Genomic DNA, 15,983 nt, shown 5'->3' with positions numbered 1-15,983 from the left:
CTCCTTGTAGAAGGTCAAACATCACAGTTACCGGGGGAGAACTCAGTCCAATCCAATCTAGATTTACAGTTACAAACAGTATATAGCATCCCAATTTTCCCAAGGCCTATTTGTGGCCCCGCTCCTCAAAGCATAGGGTCCATCATTGACTTAGTCTGCTGCTACACTTTTACCCTGGCAGGCTTCCTGCTCAGGAGGAAGAGGGGGTGAGTCTGGGAGGGAGGGAAGAGAGGAGGGGGAGGAGACACTGGAGAGGAGGAGCTCTCAGTGATGGGCAGCCTGGTGGGTGGTGGCCCAGGTGGAGTTTGGAGGCAGAGGAGAGGATCCTAGCACTGGAGAAGGCATTCCATGTGATGAGATGGAGGGCAGGGCTTGGGGGTGTGTGGGGGGAGAGGTGGGTGGGGTCTCTGAGTCCTAACCCTTGGTGTGAGTGGAGGAAAGACCCCGCCCTCCTAGACCTCAGGGGGCTGGACAGAGTGGTGCTATTGGAATAGGAAAAACCCTCCCAGAGTGGGCTGGACAAAAAATGGAGGTCTTTGAGCTGAGACTGCTCTGTTTTACCTTTATCTCAAATCTCCCTTTTCTTCCCCTAGATCTGAGATCTCTCTGGCTTCCCTCTGAACCAAGCTCGCTCTGCCTTTCTTTGGAGCCGAGATCACTCTGCCTTTTGGACGCCAGCTCTGTGCTTGCAGAACCCCGGTAAGTCTGAGCCAGAGCCCCGCCATATTTCCTGATTCTTCTGGCTGCCCAGGCAATTCGGTCTCCTTCTCCTCCTCTGACCACATGGTGAGTGTCCGCCAGGTCTGCCAGGAGCACACCTTCCTTCACAGCCTGGCTGCCGGATGAGCTCCCTGCCTCTAGATCTTTTCCAGACACCCCCCTCACTCCCTAAATTCCTGGCTCACCTTCCACAGATTTATTACTGGATAACACTTTTCCAGACTTCAGACTTTGCTCCTAGGGTTCCTGGTGTCCTGATTTCAGCCTTCCTATGAGGCCACACGTGTCCTGCCTCCCTGTCCCCTAATCTCTAACCTCCTGGTTAGAAATTCCCTTGTTTCGTCTTCAGATCCAGCTCCTTTGGAGATCCCAGAATCCTACCTTTCCACCTGCCTACCCAGTCTTGGACACAGTTACCAAAGCACTCCCCTGGTCTGCCTTATCTGCACCCAGGGTTCTGTGGCTGATTCCCTGTCAGATCCTAGGCATGTGGCTCCCTGTCTCCACTTTCCCTTTAGGGATTCCAAGCCTAAGCTCTCCCAGGAGGTCCCTACAATCCTCCCCAGCCCCTAGTTACACCTCAGGACACAGTCATCCTGCCTCCCCAGACTCAGTGTCCCCCTGGAGCCCTTTAGTCGCTCCAGTGTCCCTGATCTTCCTCCATAAGTTTGTGAGATTGTCTTGCCTCCCAGACGCCACCCCTGCTTCCCTTCCCCAGGCCTCCTGCTCCACTGCTCATGCCCCCTGCCAGGGGGCTTCATGCGAGACTGGATTTTGTCTCCCAGCCTCAGGCTTCCCCAGATCATTCCCTGGTGGCTCCCTCCTCAACCTTCTTCAGTTTCCCTCGTAGATCCAGGAGTCACTCTGTAGTTTATACAATGTGTATGTGAGTCAGGGAGAGGGGATGTAGGGAGGGCAGAGGACCACTTGGAGGGAGAGATCTGACTGAGGAGTCCTTGAGGCTCGGAATTGGGTCCCAAGCCCCCTGTGCCTCTTGGGTCTCTGTGGGAGAATGGGGGGAGGGAAGGGAAGAGAAGGAATAAGAAGGGGAGGAAGTAGTCTTAGTGTTTAGACCTTCTTCATTTCCAGCCTGACCCTCCCAGCATCCTGCCTCCCTCTATAGGGTGGAGTCTCTCACCTGAGGGCAGGGCCAGGGCCTTTGTGACTCCTGTGGGGCCTCACCCTGTAAATCCCTGTAGGCCAGCCTGCTGCCTGGGAAGAGAAGAGCAAGACCTCTCCCCCTCTGGGATCCTTCTCTCTGCCCAGCTCAGTCTGCAGAGGACCAAGGCCTGGCCCCAGCAGGGAGCCTGGAGCCAGAGGGAATGGCCCCTGGGAGCAGCAGCCCCCCTCCCCAGGTGAGTGCAGTCTGTGCACAGACATCAGCCAGTGAGGCCATTGCCACAGACATAGAGGATGGTCTGTGAAGCCCTGAGTGTGGTCCTCCTGGAGCATTTCTTTTCAAAAACAGGCATGCAATTGATTCAGGCAGTAACAACAGTGCCCCCTCTCACCTTCAAAGGCCCCTCCCCCTCACCTACTCTTCTGTGCTCTTCTCTTTTTGAGACCACAGAGGTGACCTCCATCCTCATTCTCCTTGACCTCTTTCCAGCCTCTGACCCTGGTGATCACTCTTTCCTCCATGATACTCTCTTCCCTCTGGGCTTTTAGGACCCCACTCTCTCCTGGTTTTCCTCTGACCTGTCTGACTACTTGTCTGTCTTTTCTGCATCTTCCTGAGATCAAACCCTCTGACCATAGGTGTCCTTGGTCCTCTTCCCTTTTCCCTCTATACTACTTTCCTTGGTGATTTCATCAGCTGCCATCCATGTCATCACTATCTCTGTGCTGATGGTTCTCAAATGGACCCTTCCTGCCTCAGTCTCTCTGCTGACCTGCAGTCTTGTATGTCTAATTTCCTAAGGGATATCTCAAACTGCGTGACCAATAGACGTCTGAAATTCAATGTGTCATAAAGAGAGCTTGTGATTTTTACCTCAGACATTCACACACACACACATACACACACAGACACGCACACATACACACACACACACACACACACACTCCTGTTTCCCTATTACTGCATTTAAATTGGAGTCCTATTCTGGGGCCCTTCTATTGGAATCCATATGCCTCTGTGACTTGTACAAAGTATGCATTAATACACTGCTTATTCTTAGACCTGGTATTTGGGGACTGACTAGATGAATATACTAAAAGCATTACAACAATCATTACCCCTTATAAAATCCTAAAGAACTGACTAATGCTGTTTGAGTAGGGGTCCTCAATGAATGGTTTCTCTCATATTCTCAAACCTGGCCAGCCACTCCTTTATATGGCCCATCAGTAGGCCTCTTCCTCCTCCTCTTGACTCTTGTTCTACCAAGTTTCTGTAATTCTCCCTGGGTGAATTTTCTGATGAAATAGCTCAAGCAAATCCCAGGTTAATTGAATATTGCTTTTATTTTTAACAAATGATGGAACACCCCCTCTACCCCCACTCCATCATCCTTGTTCACTCGTGTTCAGGACTTTATAAACTGTTTGGGATTTTTCTTGCAAAGATACTGAGTGGTTTGCCTTTTCCTTCTCAAGTTCCTTTTGCAAATGAGGAAAGTGAGCCAAGCAGTGTTCAGTGACTTGTCCAGGGTCACACAGCTGGTAATTTCTAGGGCCAGATTTGAACTTAGGAAGATGGTATCTTCCTGATGCCAAGACCAGTGCTCTGTCCACTCTGCCACCTAGCTTGCCCTTCTCCATCATAGTTTTATTTCTAGGTAATTAATTTTATAATTAAGGAATGTACATCATAGACAAATGAAAGCACTCAGTAAGGAAAGGCATGAGCTGTCTTGGCTATGACACATCATCTGTGGAGCACCCTGCAGCCCTCAGTGTAACAACACTGTCTGTTCCAGTGAATAGGTCTTTAGAATCCTCTTCCAGATCAGACTTTATTTATTTCAGCCATTCAGGAAACAAACTAGATCTTTGCTTTAACTTTGTTCTCTCTCAAGTGATCACAATAAATGCTTTCCCCAGAATGCCGTGCAACTGCCAGCTTCACACAGACTTTTCACTCAAATTAAGGAAAAGTGCCCTTTCAGTTCTAGAACAAGAGGGAAAGCAGAATAGAAAAACTTCTACTGCTCACCACCTGAAAGACATGCCAAGAGGAAAACTTACATGAATGTCATAGCCAAGTTTCAAAACTCCCAGGGTAAGGAGAAAATCTTGTAAACAACAAGAAAAAGAAAGCATTTCAATAAAGTGGAAATCTACTTAGGATTTCCCAAGAACTGGCAGATTCCACTCTCAAAGACTGAAGGCTTGGGGACATTAGATTTCAAAGAACAAAGGAGCTATGGTTGCACTCAAGAATAACTTAGCCAGCAAAGTGAGTATGATCCTGAATGGGAAAGAATACCTGTTTGATGAATTGAGAGACTGTCAGGTTTGGAACAAGAAGAGCAAAACTCATTGGAAAATTCGATATAAAATATGCAGAAGAAATATCAGGAAATCATTAAAGCCTGACTATTAGGGCCCCATGAAGGTCAAACTGTTTTAGTATCATTTATATATGAAAAAGTTATCAGTATTCTTATAATTGTCATCATTCCTGAGGTAGTTTGAAAGACAGGTGGTGGCTGAGTTCTGTATGATGGGGTGATGATAAAAAAAAAATACCTGTGTAGGGAAAGTTGAAAGGGAAAAACGATATTGGAAAAAGGGAGAGTGAAAAAGACCTCGTAGAGAGGACGCAAGTAGGGGTGGAGGGCTGCTAATGTTGGAACCATACCCTCATCTGGGTTGAAAAAGAAGCATCTACATGGGAAAGGATGTACAAGTCTTCTGAACATGTAGAGAGGTGAGAAAATTGGGGAACAGGATGGGGGAGGGACATTTCCGAGGGGTGTGTGGACTGGGATTTAGGAGGGTCAGGGAGAGGTGGGGGACTTTTGGAGACCTTGTGGGCTGAAATTGGGGGGAAGGAAATGGGTGACTCTTGGAGGTTTGGGTGAATTGGGGGCCAGGAGGGTGGGGGGAGAAGATAAAGTAAAAGCAATAGGGTAAAAAGAGAGGGCAGAAAGGAAAATCATGAGTAAAAATGAGATGGAAAGAAATTCACAGACAGCAATTGTGACTTTGAATGTGATTGAGATGTTGACAGCAACTTGCTTTGTGGTGACAAAGAACTGGAAGGTGCAGGGATCCCCATCATTTGGGGAAAGGCTGAATGGGTTGTGGTGTGTGGTTGTGATGGAATGCTACTGTGCTGTAAGAAAGGATGAGCTCAGTGGTCTTAGAACAGCCTGGAAAGACTTGCACAAAGTGACTAAGAGCAAAGTGAGCAGAACCAAGAGAACATTGTATACAGTGACAGCAATATTGTGTTCAGAAGAGTTTGAGCACATGAGTCATTTTGAGTATTCTAAGGACACAAATGAAAAATAAAGGGCGTGTAAAGAGTGATGCTATCTGTATCCAGAGAAAGGACTGACAAACGGTGGTATGTGTGGAATAATGTTCCATGTATATATGTGTGTGCGTATGCATATACCCAGAGACATATAAATTATATATGTGTGTGTGTGTGTGTGTGTGTGTGTGCATTCACATTGTAGCCATCTCTAGGGTTGGGGTAAGGGCAGAGAGAAAGAAAAGAATTTTCCACGATAATTTCTGTACATTTCAAGGAATACCAAGTCATACATGGGAGATTTGCAGTTTCATGAGCAATCCTCTTTTTTATTATACTCTTACAGAAATGCTTCTTTGTTCCCTGAATTTTAAATAAATTTTAAAAAAAGGGGGAAATTGTGTCCCTCATGCTAAGGAGCTCACATTCTTGTGGAAGAGATAAAATGCAAATTATTTTGTTCATATAAGGTTTATTTGTTATATAAAATGTTGTCATACATTCATGTGCATGTGTGTTGATAGTCATATGTATATACATATAATATTTTAATTTGGTCTGAGGTTTCCCTTCCCCTGATACACAAGTTCTCTGCTTTGGTCTCTGTGTCATTTCGATTTAAGTAAATCTTCCTACATCTCCATTCAACGTGAAATGATATAAATTCTAGAGTTTACCATGGATATGCATATAAGAGATTAAAAAAGTAATGTTTTAAAAAATCATAAATCACTTATGTCAGTTCTGATGAGGAAGATATTTCCCATCATCCTCTCTCATGCTCCCCCACACATCCACCTCCCTCACTGATCAAACACAAACTTTCTCCCTGATTCCACAAGAAGATGCATTTCAGAAGAAAATACTCCTCAGTTTTATTCCAACTGATCATGGAAAATGCTTTTCTGAAAACCCAGTTGGCCTCTTAATGACTGGTTTTAGAGGTTGACTCTGATTCTCATAAAGGGTCTGACTTTTCAGCAAATCCCTTCTCTGGGCTTCAGTTTTGTTCTGTGAATTTAATGAGGGTTGGACTATTAAAATCTGAAGTGTCCTTCAGCTCTACATTCCATGACTTTTAATGATTTAGGGGTTGGTGACATTCAAGGATGTGGCTGTGGACTTCACCCAGGAGGAGTGGGGCCTCTTGGACCATGCTCAGAAGGAGTTGTACAAGCGGGTCATGCTGGAGAATGCCCAGAACCTGCTCTCCCTGGGTAAGGACACTTCCTCTGGTTATGCTGAGTCTGCAGTCAAAGTAATATCTTCATCCACTGGTGTGCAGGGTATGGAGCACTGATCAGTTATTAGAGAGAGAACAGCGTTGCTCTCCTGTCCTGCTGCCTGGTGTTTCCTGTAGAAAGTCTGTGCATTGTGTGACAGGAACCTGAGGGTTTCCTTGTTGCTCCTGAAGCTGTCTCTAACCTCTTCTAGGCAGCTTCAAATTAGTGTGGAAGAATCTCAGACCTGGAACTAATGTCAGGGGTCATTTGGCCTAAGCCCCACCTGGCCATGAAATCTGTCTGCCAAGGCTCTGAAAGCTGCTCAGGAGGCTTTTCCTTACAAGCCTGTCCTCTCTGGGATGGGTCTGGGATCTGGAATATTCTTCTTTTTAACAGCATCACTTTGTAGCTCCCAATTTCTACTCGTCCGTCGTATAGTGAGTTCGTCTTTAATCTTCCTTCCTATTGCCCTGAAATTCCAGCACAGATGGTAGGAAAGGAAGGGAAGGGAAGAAGCATTTATTCTCCCTTAGTATTTGCCAGGTGCTGGGCCTGGGGCTTTCTTTACAATATTATGTCACTTTATCCTCACAATTGGGTGATACTATTCTCCCCATTTGACAGTTGTGGAAACTGAGGCAAATGGAGTTTATGTGAGTTGTCCTGTGGCACACAGCTAAGTAACTGTCTGAGGCTGGATTCAGACCCTGGCATGCCTCACTCTAGGCCCAGGGCTGTCTCCACAGCACCATCAGCTGCCTCTAATTTCTAGAGAATGGAAAGTGTGCAATGAGTCCATCCTTCTATGAAGAAGGTGTATCAAGACCAGATTTTCTGACTCCATCCTGGTTCCCTGATCTTCTCCCACACTTCTCCCCAAAGCTCACAAAAGAAATGGTATCAGACTATCCTCCAGGAGGCCTGGGAACCACCCTGGGGTCCTTGCTTACATGACCCTGGCATTGCCAGGAATAAGAGACTGGCCTAGAAATAGAATTTGGACCGACTAGGGTTTCTTGAGTTTGCCAACAGGAGACTCTCACTTGAAGAGGCAAAGATGCCCCAAATGAGCAGTACACAAGGCTTCTACAGGTTTCAGGGAGTGAGGAACAGGGGAGGGGTACAGTGCAGAAGGTGGGTGGTCAAGGATCCTCCTTCTGGCGCTTGAGGCTGGTCTTGCATAATAAGCCTTTGTAGCCTGCATTGGATTTAGGAGTTTCCATGAGAATGGGACTCGACAGGATGGGGGGCAGAGGTTTGGCTCTTTCTCACAGCAGGTTGTACAAAAGGATAATGGGGCACACCCTGCTTTGGGTTACCTGCATTGTAATCACTAATGGGTGAGAACAGGCTCATGTGTGTAAATCTCACAGTGGAACAGCTCTAGGTCTGAACACCTTTCCCTAAAGAGAACTAAAGGCCAAGTTTGTCTCCATGCTCATCTCTGTCTGACTCCCCATGCCCAGGGCTGCCAGTTCCCAGAGAAGACATGATCTCTTCCTTTGAGCAAAGGGAAGGCCCATGGATGCTGGAGCAAGAAGGCCTGAGGAGCTGCTGTCCAGGTGAGTGAGTGAAGGCAGATATATGAGAGGTGGGATTACAAGAGGCTGCTATTTGTTCTTGTGGTGAAGCAAGTGCTAGATCTGGGGGAAGAAGGCCTGACTTGGAATTCTTTTTCAGATATTTCTCAGCAGCAGCTTCATGGGTCAGTCACTGAACCACTGAGTCTCAGTTTCTCCAACAGTAATAAGAGGGGTTTGGACTCCATGGCCTTTCACCTTCCTTCCAGGGATAAATATATGATCCAAAAAAAAGTCATTGTTTGGAATTTGGGGGCATGGAATTCTCCTGAGAGTAGTAAAGGGGATTAGGTTTTCTTCTATGAGCTCTTTCCTAGACCTTCTTCAGGTCAACCAACTTCTAAGTGCCTGCTCTGTTCCAGACCCTGTACAAAGGACTGAGCACATAAATCAATGCAAGAAATGTCCCCTGCTCCCATGGAGCTCACTGTCTGGTGGGGCAGGGAGCATGCCAATGACTATGTAGAAACCCCCTATGGTCAGGATAAATGGGAGCTAGTCAAGAGAGGGAAGGCCCTGAATTTAAGGGAAAGGCTTATGGGGGGAGTTGAGCTCTAGCTGGGGATTCAGGGAAGCCAGCAAGAACATTCTAGGCAATAGGGATGGCAACAAAACTCCACAGAGTCTGAAGGGGGAATCACCTGTCCCCAGAACAGGAAGGAGGCCCAAACAAATGCATTATAACATATATGGAAGATGGGAGGGTGGCAGAAAAAAGATTGGAAATGTAGGTGAGGATTAGGAAATGAAATGCTTTCACAGCCCCACATAGGGTTTTATATTTCTTATTTTGCTGGGGAGCCACTGGAGGCTGTTGAATACATCATGATGTGGTCAGGTGAGAACTGAAGGAAGATGAACTTGATAACAGGATGGAGGATTAGACGGGACTGAGGGGAGAATTGAGGCAGATGGACCAACCAGCAGGCTCTGACACTCTCTGAGGTATGGGGTGACAGGGGTCTGAACCAAGAAGGTGATCAATAATATGGATATAGAAAGAGGTCTATGAAATGATGCTGCAGAGGTGGAATCAAGAGGACTCTACCAAGAGATTAAATGTGGGCATCAGGAGTGAGTGTGTGGGAGTTGATGTGGAGGGCATGACATTTCATTTCTGAGCCTGGACTGTTTGGAGGATGCCTTGGATAGCATTAGGAATGGAAGAAGATGGGAAGGTTGGAGGAAAGAGAATGAGTTTCCTTTTGGATGTGGTAGAAGGAGAACCAAGAGACAGTTATGTTGCTTAAAAGTAGGGAGGGGAAGATCAAAAATAACGGAGAGACTGAGAGCGTGGAAGCCTGCAGAGAAGTCAAGAAGGATTGGAATTAAGAAATGGCCACTGAATTTTAGCAATTTGAGATTACTGGTACCTTTGGGAGATGTGTTTCACTTGAACAATAAATTTCAGAGGTAGGGAGCTTGCAGAAAGTTTCGTTTCTTTCTTTCTTTTTTACTATTATAAATACCCAAATTACCTATAAAGGAGAAATGAAGAAAGATGCCATGCATAGATGGAGGAAGACCTGATAAATAGAAATACGCCTAGAATAATTATACATGGTTATAATTATTTGTGTCTAATTGTGACGATACCTTGGGTGGTGTGGCAAGGTAGAAAAAAAGAAAAGAGTGAGAGTTCCAAAGAAAGCCAGGGAAAGGAGTTGGAGACACGAAATGGAAATGGGGATCTCAAACTGTTTAGTCATAAAATGGAGGAAGGATATTGGACACCATCTCATGGGGGCGCATGGGTCAAGTGAGAGTGTTTTAAGGATTAGAAAGAAATGATTTTATTTGTGGTTATAGGGAAAGAGTCATCAGTGTGGGAGTGAGTGAAAATTGGTGACAAGAAAGGAGATGCTAGAGGAGGAATATACAGAGGTAGAGTGAGATCATTGGCACATGTAAGGGGATTTTCATTAGCAAGCAGAAGAATAGTCTTTCCATGTGATATGGAGAGTCAAAAAGGAGAAGAAGACATCTGATTTATGTGAGATGAGGAGGATAAGAAAGCACTTGAGTGGTTGGGGAGGGAGTGGTAGCAAGCCATGAAGGAGGATTGGGGATGAATGAAAAGATTTGGAAGAACTGCTATGATGAGCAGCACGGGGAGTCAGTCAGGGAGATGGCAAAGGATTGCCCTTCCCCAGTGAGGGCCCAGCTGAGATTGCATAGCCTAAATTGGTAGTGGATCTGGCAGCCTGGTTTCATGATTTTCTCTCTGTACATTAGCAGCACCTGAGGCGGAGAGATGGCTGCTGCCTTATTCAGGAGTCTTCCAAGACTAAACTTTGCATAAATCATCAGGCCAAGTCCCTTTCCTAATCTCTGTGGATAATCTCTGTCCCCATTCTTGGAGAATTGTTGGCCAGGTTCATGTAGGTGAGCACCACATCAGTTGAGAGAGCTGGGAGTTAGAGACCCAGAGGTGCATTATAGCAGGAGACCCTTCAGGAGCGTAGGAAGAAGCCTCTGTAATCTTCAATATTGGTTCTGGTCTGGTTCCATCAGGGTTAGAACCTGACTAAAGAAACTACTTGGAGGTGATGGAGTGCAAGAAAGGGACAGAAACTGGCCTGAGGCCTGAACATGCATTCAGCAACTAGGGGAGAGACCAGAATGCAGGGAGGTAGAGGCTGGGACTGCTATCAGCCCTGGCCCCAGGCAGAGAATCAATAAACACAGATTAAATGCTTTCTCTTTTAGGCACTATGCTAAGCCATGAGGTTACAAAGGAAGGCGAAAGATAGTGTCTGCTGTCACAGAGCTCAGAATCTAGTTTACAAACTAATGCTGATACAAGGGAAAGTGAGTGTTTTGGAATGGAAATACACTTAGTTTCACAAGGACATAGGAGAATAAAGCGAGTGACAAGAATACAGTTTTAATAAGGAGAGCAGAGGGGCAGCAAGGTGGCATAGTGAGCAGAGCACCAGCCCTGGGGTCAGGAGGAGCTGAGTTCAAATCCAGCCTCAGACACTTGACACATTTACTGTGAGACCTTAGCAAGTCACTTAACCCCAATTGCCCTGCCTTCCCCCTCCAAAAAAAAAGAAAAGGAGAGCTGAACTGGGGAAGAAACAGTCAAAATCAAATGAAAATAGTAGCTAGCATTTATACAGCAGCTACTATGTGTCCTGCATTTATAAATCTTATTTCTTTTTATGCTCACAAGAACCCTAGGGAGTAGATGGTATAATTATGCCCATTTTACAGATAAAAAAAATCTGAGGCAAACAGAGGTCTTCTGACTTCCCTAGGGTCACCCGACTGGCAAGTTTCTGAGGTGGCATTGGAATTCAGGTCTTCCTGATTCAAGGCCCAGCATTCTGTCCACTGTACCACCACTTGTATTCTCATTTTTTAAACAGAATATGTTGAAAATGCTCACTCGTGGATGAGGTGCAAAATGGAAGGTGATTTTGACAAGCTCCTTCTAGGCCTTGGAAATTCATTTTTTTAACCCTCTAAGTACTCACAAGTCATTGCTAATTACTATTTTAAAATTTTGTTTTCCTGTGGGCTCTTGGCAAGTACTGCATTAAATGACAAATATGGTCGAAGGTCAGTTGCAAATATTGCTTTGTTGTTGTTATTAAATTACTGTTTATATACAAAACAAACTTTGGAAGGTTAGGATTTCCTCAGACATGACTCTGTTATTTCTACCACTGGTAAAGTGGCTACACATTCACTGAAATGAGTGACCTATGTTACCAACCAAGTCCATTGAGAAGCTGCCAGATAGAAGAAGAGTGACATGAATAGAGCAGAAGTTCGAATTAGAAAACAACCTCAGGGTTAGTGGCATTTTAAGGTCTGTTTTTGTAGCACTTTTGTGGTAGTCCGTGACAGTTTCGTGATGGACTCTACTGTGCATCCTGGTGATGATGGTTTTCCAATAGCTTGCTCTCACTGCTGCAAGAGTACAAACCCAAGTGAGGTCTTGATCTGGTGATTTCAGGTTTGATGAGATGTGCCTACAAATTAGAACAAGAAGGAGAGAACTACTCCAGTGCAATGATAGACAGCCACTGAGGGTCTTTGCATGCCAGTGACCATTTGCACATGAATGTGTAACCTTCCTGGAAGTTTGGAAACAATTTGATGTCAAGTTGAGAAACTAAAAGAATCGTTGTACTTGGCCAGAAGCAGTCAGAGTTTAAGGTATTTACTGCATGATCCCCAAAAGCCATGTATTCTTGATCATGATAGTTTGGAATCACTGCAAAACCACACCTGTTAAGGTGGAAACATGCACATACTTCTTGTCTGAGTAGATAAATATCTTTGTAACCAAATTGGACAATTATTTACCACTTAAGGTGCCACTGACAAATTTTTAGCTCAAAACCCTTGGACAATCGCCTCCATCTTTCAAGGGGTTTGTGAACATTTAAAGAGGAAGGGGTGCAAGAAGACCAGTAGTGAAACATGCCATCCAATTCTGTACCAAAGGGTGATACACTCCAATTCCCATATCAGAAACATATTTTAGACCTGGGCAATGCCATGCTTTTTTAGAAATTGTGTTTTATGAAAGGCTTTTAATTTTGTTTCAGTGAGCAGAGCCGTTTAAAGATAATTTTTAAAAAGAAATTGGTAATGTCTATCTCAAGAAATTGATTAGTCACAGCAAAACCCCTCATGCCTCAGCTAAATACAGAAAAGTGTTGGTGTTCTGTATGTGAACTGAGATAATCTATCAGAAAAAATAAGATTCAAAGTGATCCCCTGGGAGCTTAGGTTATGGTTCCTGGTAGAATAGATCATGAAATAATTTGAATATTTAGTACATGTGAACCAAATGGCATTGTATCTATGAAGAAAGGATTGAAATTGCTGACGGTGAAAGAGTAAGAGAAAGATTGAAAGTGGAGATAATTTGTCAAGTACTGTGGACAGAGCAGACCAATCTCAGGGTTTGGATTCTAGTCCTAACTGCTGGGCTTTGTGCCAAATCACTCAGCTATTCTGAGCTCATGGTGTGGATCTGAGTTGTGAATGTGATGAGAATGATGGCCCTGCCTGTGTGACAAGGTTTTTGTGAGATCCACTGTAAAATGCATGAAGTTCTTTGGAAATTCAGTCATCTTTGAGATGTGAGCTAAGGGCATTTTAAAATGACTGTTTCTTCCCTTTTGAGATGTTTGTCTTTACCTGGGAAATAGAGAGTAATTGAGATTTTGTTCTGCCTGTGGACCAGAGGGGATATAAATATGTATGTTTCTAAGTATAGTGTCTATTTGTTTTAGTCTTGGTTTGTTTTTTTTTTAAGACGGAGAGATCAGTCTGGAAATGAAGGAAGCTGCTACAGAGCTAAGCCTTTCTGTGGCAAAAACTCCCAAGCAAAGATTCATAAGTGATGGTCCCTCTGCCTTCAATTGGAGAGAAGTCTGCATAACACCTGAGAGTATCCAAACTGGAGAGAAACCGTATGAGTGTAATAAATGTGGAAAGACTTTTACATGTAAGCACAGTCTTGTTATGCATAGAAGAATCCACCTTGGGGAAAAACCTTATGAACATAATCAATGTGAGAAGGCTTTTATTGCCCATCAGAGAACACACACTGCAGAGAAACTTTATGAATGTAATCAATGTGGAAAAGGTTTTAAATCATGGAGCATGCTTACTCGACATCAGAGGATCCACACTGGAGAGAAACCTTATGAATGTAATCTATGTGGACAAGCTTTTATACAGAAAGTTCATCTTATTGCACATCAAAGAACACACACTGCAGAGAAACCTTATGAATGTAATCAATGTAGAAAAGCTTTTAAATCATCTAACAGTCTTACTGTACATCAGAGAATCCACACTGAAGGGAAACCTTATGAATGTAATCAATGTGGAAAAGCTTTTATATGGCGGAAATGTCTTACTACACATCAGAGAATCCACACTGGAGAGAAGCCTTATAAATGTTATCATTGTGGAAAGACTTTTAGATGGAAGGACAGTCTTTTTGAACATCAGAGGATACACACTGGAGAGAAACCTTATAAATGCAATCAATGTGGAAAGACTTTCAGACGTAGGAAGTCTGTTGGTGAACATCAGAGGATGCACACTGGAAAGAAACCTTATGAATGTAATCAATGTGGAAATGCTTTTATCACAAGCACTAGTCTTATTAAACATCAGAGGTCACACACTGGAGAGAAACCTTATGAATGTAATCAGTGTGGAAAGACTTTTAGAGTGAAGGCTTCTCTTATTAAACATCAGAGAACACACACTGGAGAGAAACCATATGATTGTAATCAATGTGGAAAGACTTTTACACATAAGCACAGTCTTGTTACACATAGAAGAATCCACACTGGAGAGAAACCTTATGAATGCAATCAATGTGGAAAGACTTTTAGAGTGAAGGCTTCTCTTATTAGACATCAGAGAACACACACTGGAGAGAAACCATATGATTGTAATCAATGTGGAAAGACTTTTACACATAAGCACAGTCTTGTTACACATAGAAGAATCCACACTGGAGAGAAACCTTATGAATGTAATCAATGTGGAAAGACTTTTACAAATAAGCGCAGTTTTGTTAAAAATAGAAGAATCCACACTGGAGAGCAACCTTAAGAATGTAATCAGTGTGGAAAGGGTTTTAAACAGAAGGCCTCTTTTACTTAAACATCAGAGAATCCACACTGGAGAGAGACCATATGAGTATACCCAGTGTGGAGAATCAGAGAGGAAGAGGGCAGAGCACTCAGACTGGGAATGGGATGGGGAAGGGAGGCAGAATGAGGAAGAGAAGGGAGGGGGAGAAGCAGAGAACATCTCTTCCCCAACCATGGCTTAGAGTTGGGGTCCCTTGGCAGCTTGGATGACCTTGGCATCTTCCATGTCTCCTCAAACGCCAAGCCCTCCACAGAGCTTGCTTCAGCTGCCTTCATGGCCGTTTGAATAAATTGTTCTCATCTGCTATTCCTGGGGGGGGTTGTTCTTGTGCTTGGGGTTGGCACCCCCTCCCTCATCCATGTGTTTGTGGCCTTTCAGTAACCCTCAAGCTGGCTTAGCCAGAGGCAGATTAGCAAGGGTGGCTGCTGGGCATGCTACAGCTTCTTGGGGCCATAGGGGAGAGTTGGGTGAGAGGTGGACACCCAAGGAGTGTGGAAAGGGCTCAGCCAGGCCTCCCACCAGAGGGGCTAGTCCTCCTTGAACAGCCATGTACCTGGAAAGCAAGAAGGGTGGGGCTAAAGACACCCTAGCAAGAAGGAGAGAATGTTCCCAGCATGGGGGACAGCCACTGGAAAGGCAGAGGCAGGAGATCAGGTCTTGGTTAAACATAAGCCAGGAGGACAGTGACCCTGGGTCAGAGAGCAGGAGGAGGAGGAAGAGAGGAGTGAAGTGTAAGAAGACTGGAAAGGGGGTAAGGCTGGTTATATGTACCTACTGTGCGCCAAGCACCTTGTACATTTTAGCTCATTTGATTCTGCTGCCAGAATTCCTAGGGTCCTCGTTAGTGACATTCTGAATAAGGCATACAGAAGCACTCATGCACAAAGAAACAAACACACATGCACAGACATGAGTCCACACACATAAACACACTCCCTCATACATATCTGTGTAATAAAAGAAATTTGGTAGGACTCCCTTTTGTTAACTCAGTTTTTCTATTCCTTTTTTTTTTAACTTTTTAAATGTAAAATCACCTTGGAAGGTAAAATTGGAAGCTAGGATTTTATTCAAACTGTTCCATTTTGTGTACAGTTTAGAGATACTAGAAATTATATTCCATTGTCTCAAAAAGAAAAGGAAGTCCACATTATTTACATACAGCAATATAAAAGATGCTTTATCAGGCAGCAGTCACACACAGTATTTATATTATGAATGTTCAGAACTACTTACCTCTTTGTAAATCTAGTTTACATAGTATAGAGATTTTTATGTAAAGGTTTGGTAGACAACTGGTGGCTCAGTGGATAGAGCACTGGAGTCAGGGAGACCTGAGTTCAAATCCAGCCCCTGGGCAAGTCACTTAACCTCTGATTGCCTGACAAAATA

General features: G+C 44.4%; 1 protein-coding gene across 3 annotated transcripts; it reads left to right on the top strand.

Annotated features, from left to right (window-relative positions):
* The first annotated feature begins 537 nt into the window (after positions 1–537).
* On the top strand, positions 538–15,521 carry LOC118834937 (zinc finger protein 135-like). 3 transcript variants are annotated; one of them, XM_036742373.1, is made up of 5 exons: positions 538–699; positions 1,920–2,075; positions 6,237–6,363; positions 7,836–7,931; positions 13,231–15,521. In XM_036742373.1, exons 2-5 carry the CDS (start codon positions 2,043–2,045, stop codon positions 14,547–14,549), a joined length of 1,575 nt encoding a protein of 524 aa, XP_036598268.1. In that variant the 5' UTR covers positions 538–699; positions 1,920–2,042; the 3' UTR covers positions 14,550–15,521. The 3 variants fall into 3 exon arrangements, with proteins under 3 accessions (XP_036598268.1, XP_036598267.1, XP_036598269.1); XM_036742372.1 differs by having other exon boundaries at positions 1,810–2,075; XM_036742374.1 differs by lacking the exons at positions 538–699; positions 1,920–2,075; positions 6,237–6,363; positions 7,836–7,931 and adding an exon at positions 12,034–12,119.
* Positions 15,522–15,983: the final 462 nt, after the last annotated feature.

The sequence above is a fragment of the Trichosurus vulpecula genome, chromosome 1 (genome assembly GCF_011100635.1).
Source record: "Trichosurus vulpecula isolate mTriVul1 chromosome 1, mTriVul1.pri, whole genome shotgun sequence".
NCBI lineage: Eukaryota > Metazoa > Chordata > Mammalia > Diprotodontia > Phalangeridae > Trichosurus > Trichosurus vulpecula.
This window is presented reverse-complemented; position numbering and strand designations above follow the sequence as displayed.

Excerpts from the sequence above, each read along its gene's own strand:
- LOC118834937 (XM_036742373.1), top strand. The coding sequence starts at position 2,043 with ATGGCCCCTGGGAGCAGCAGCCCCCCTCCCCAG. Across the intron at positions 2,076-6,236 it reads GCAGCAGCCCCCCTCCCCAG|GGGTTGGTGACATTCAAGGA; the intron begins GTGAGTGCAGTC and ends TTAATGATTTAG. Across the intron at positions 7,932-13,230 it reads CCTGAGGAGCTGCTGTCCAG|ACGGAGAGATCAGTCTGGAA; the intron begins GTGAGTGAGTGA and ends TTTTTTTTTAAG.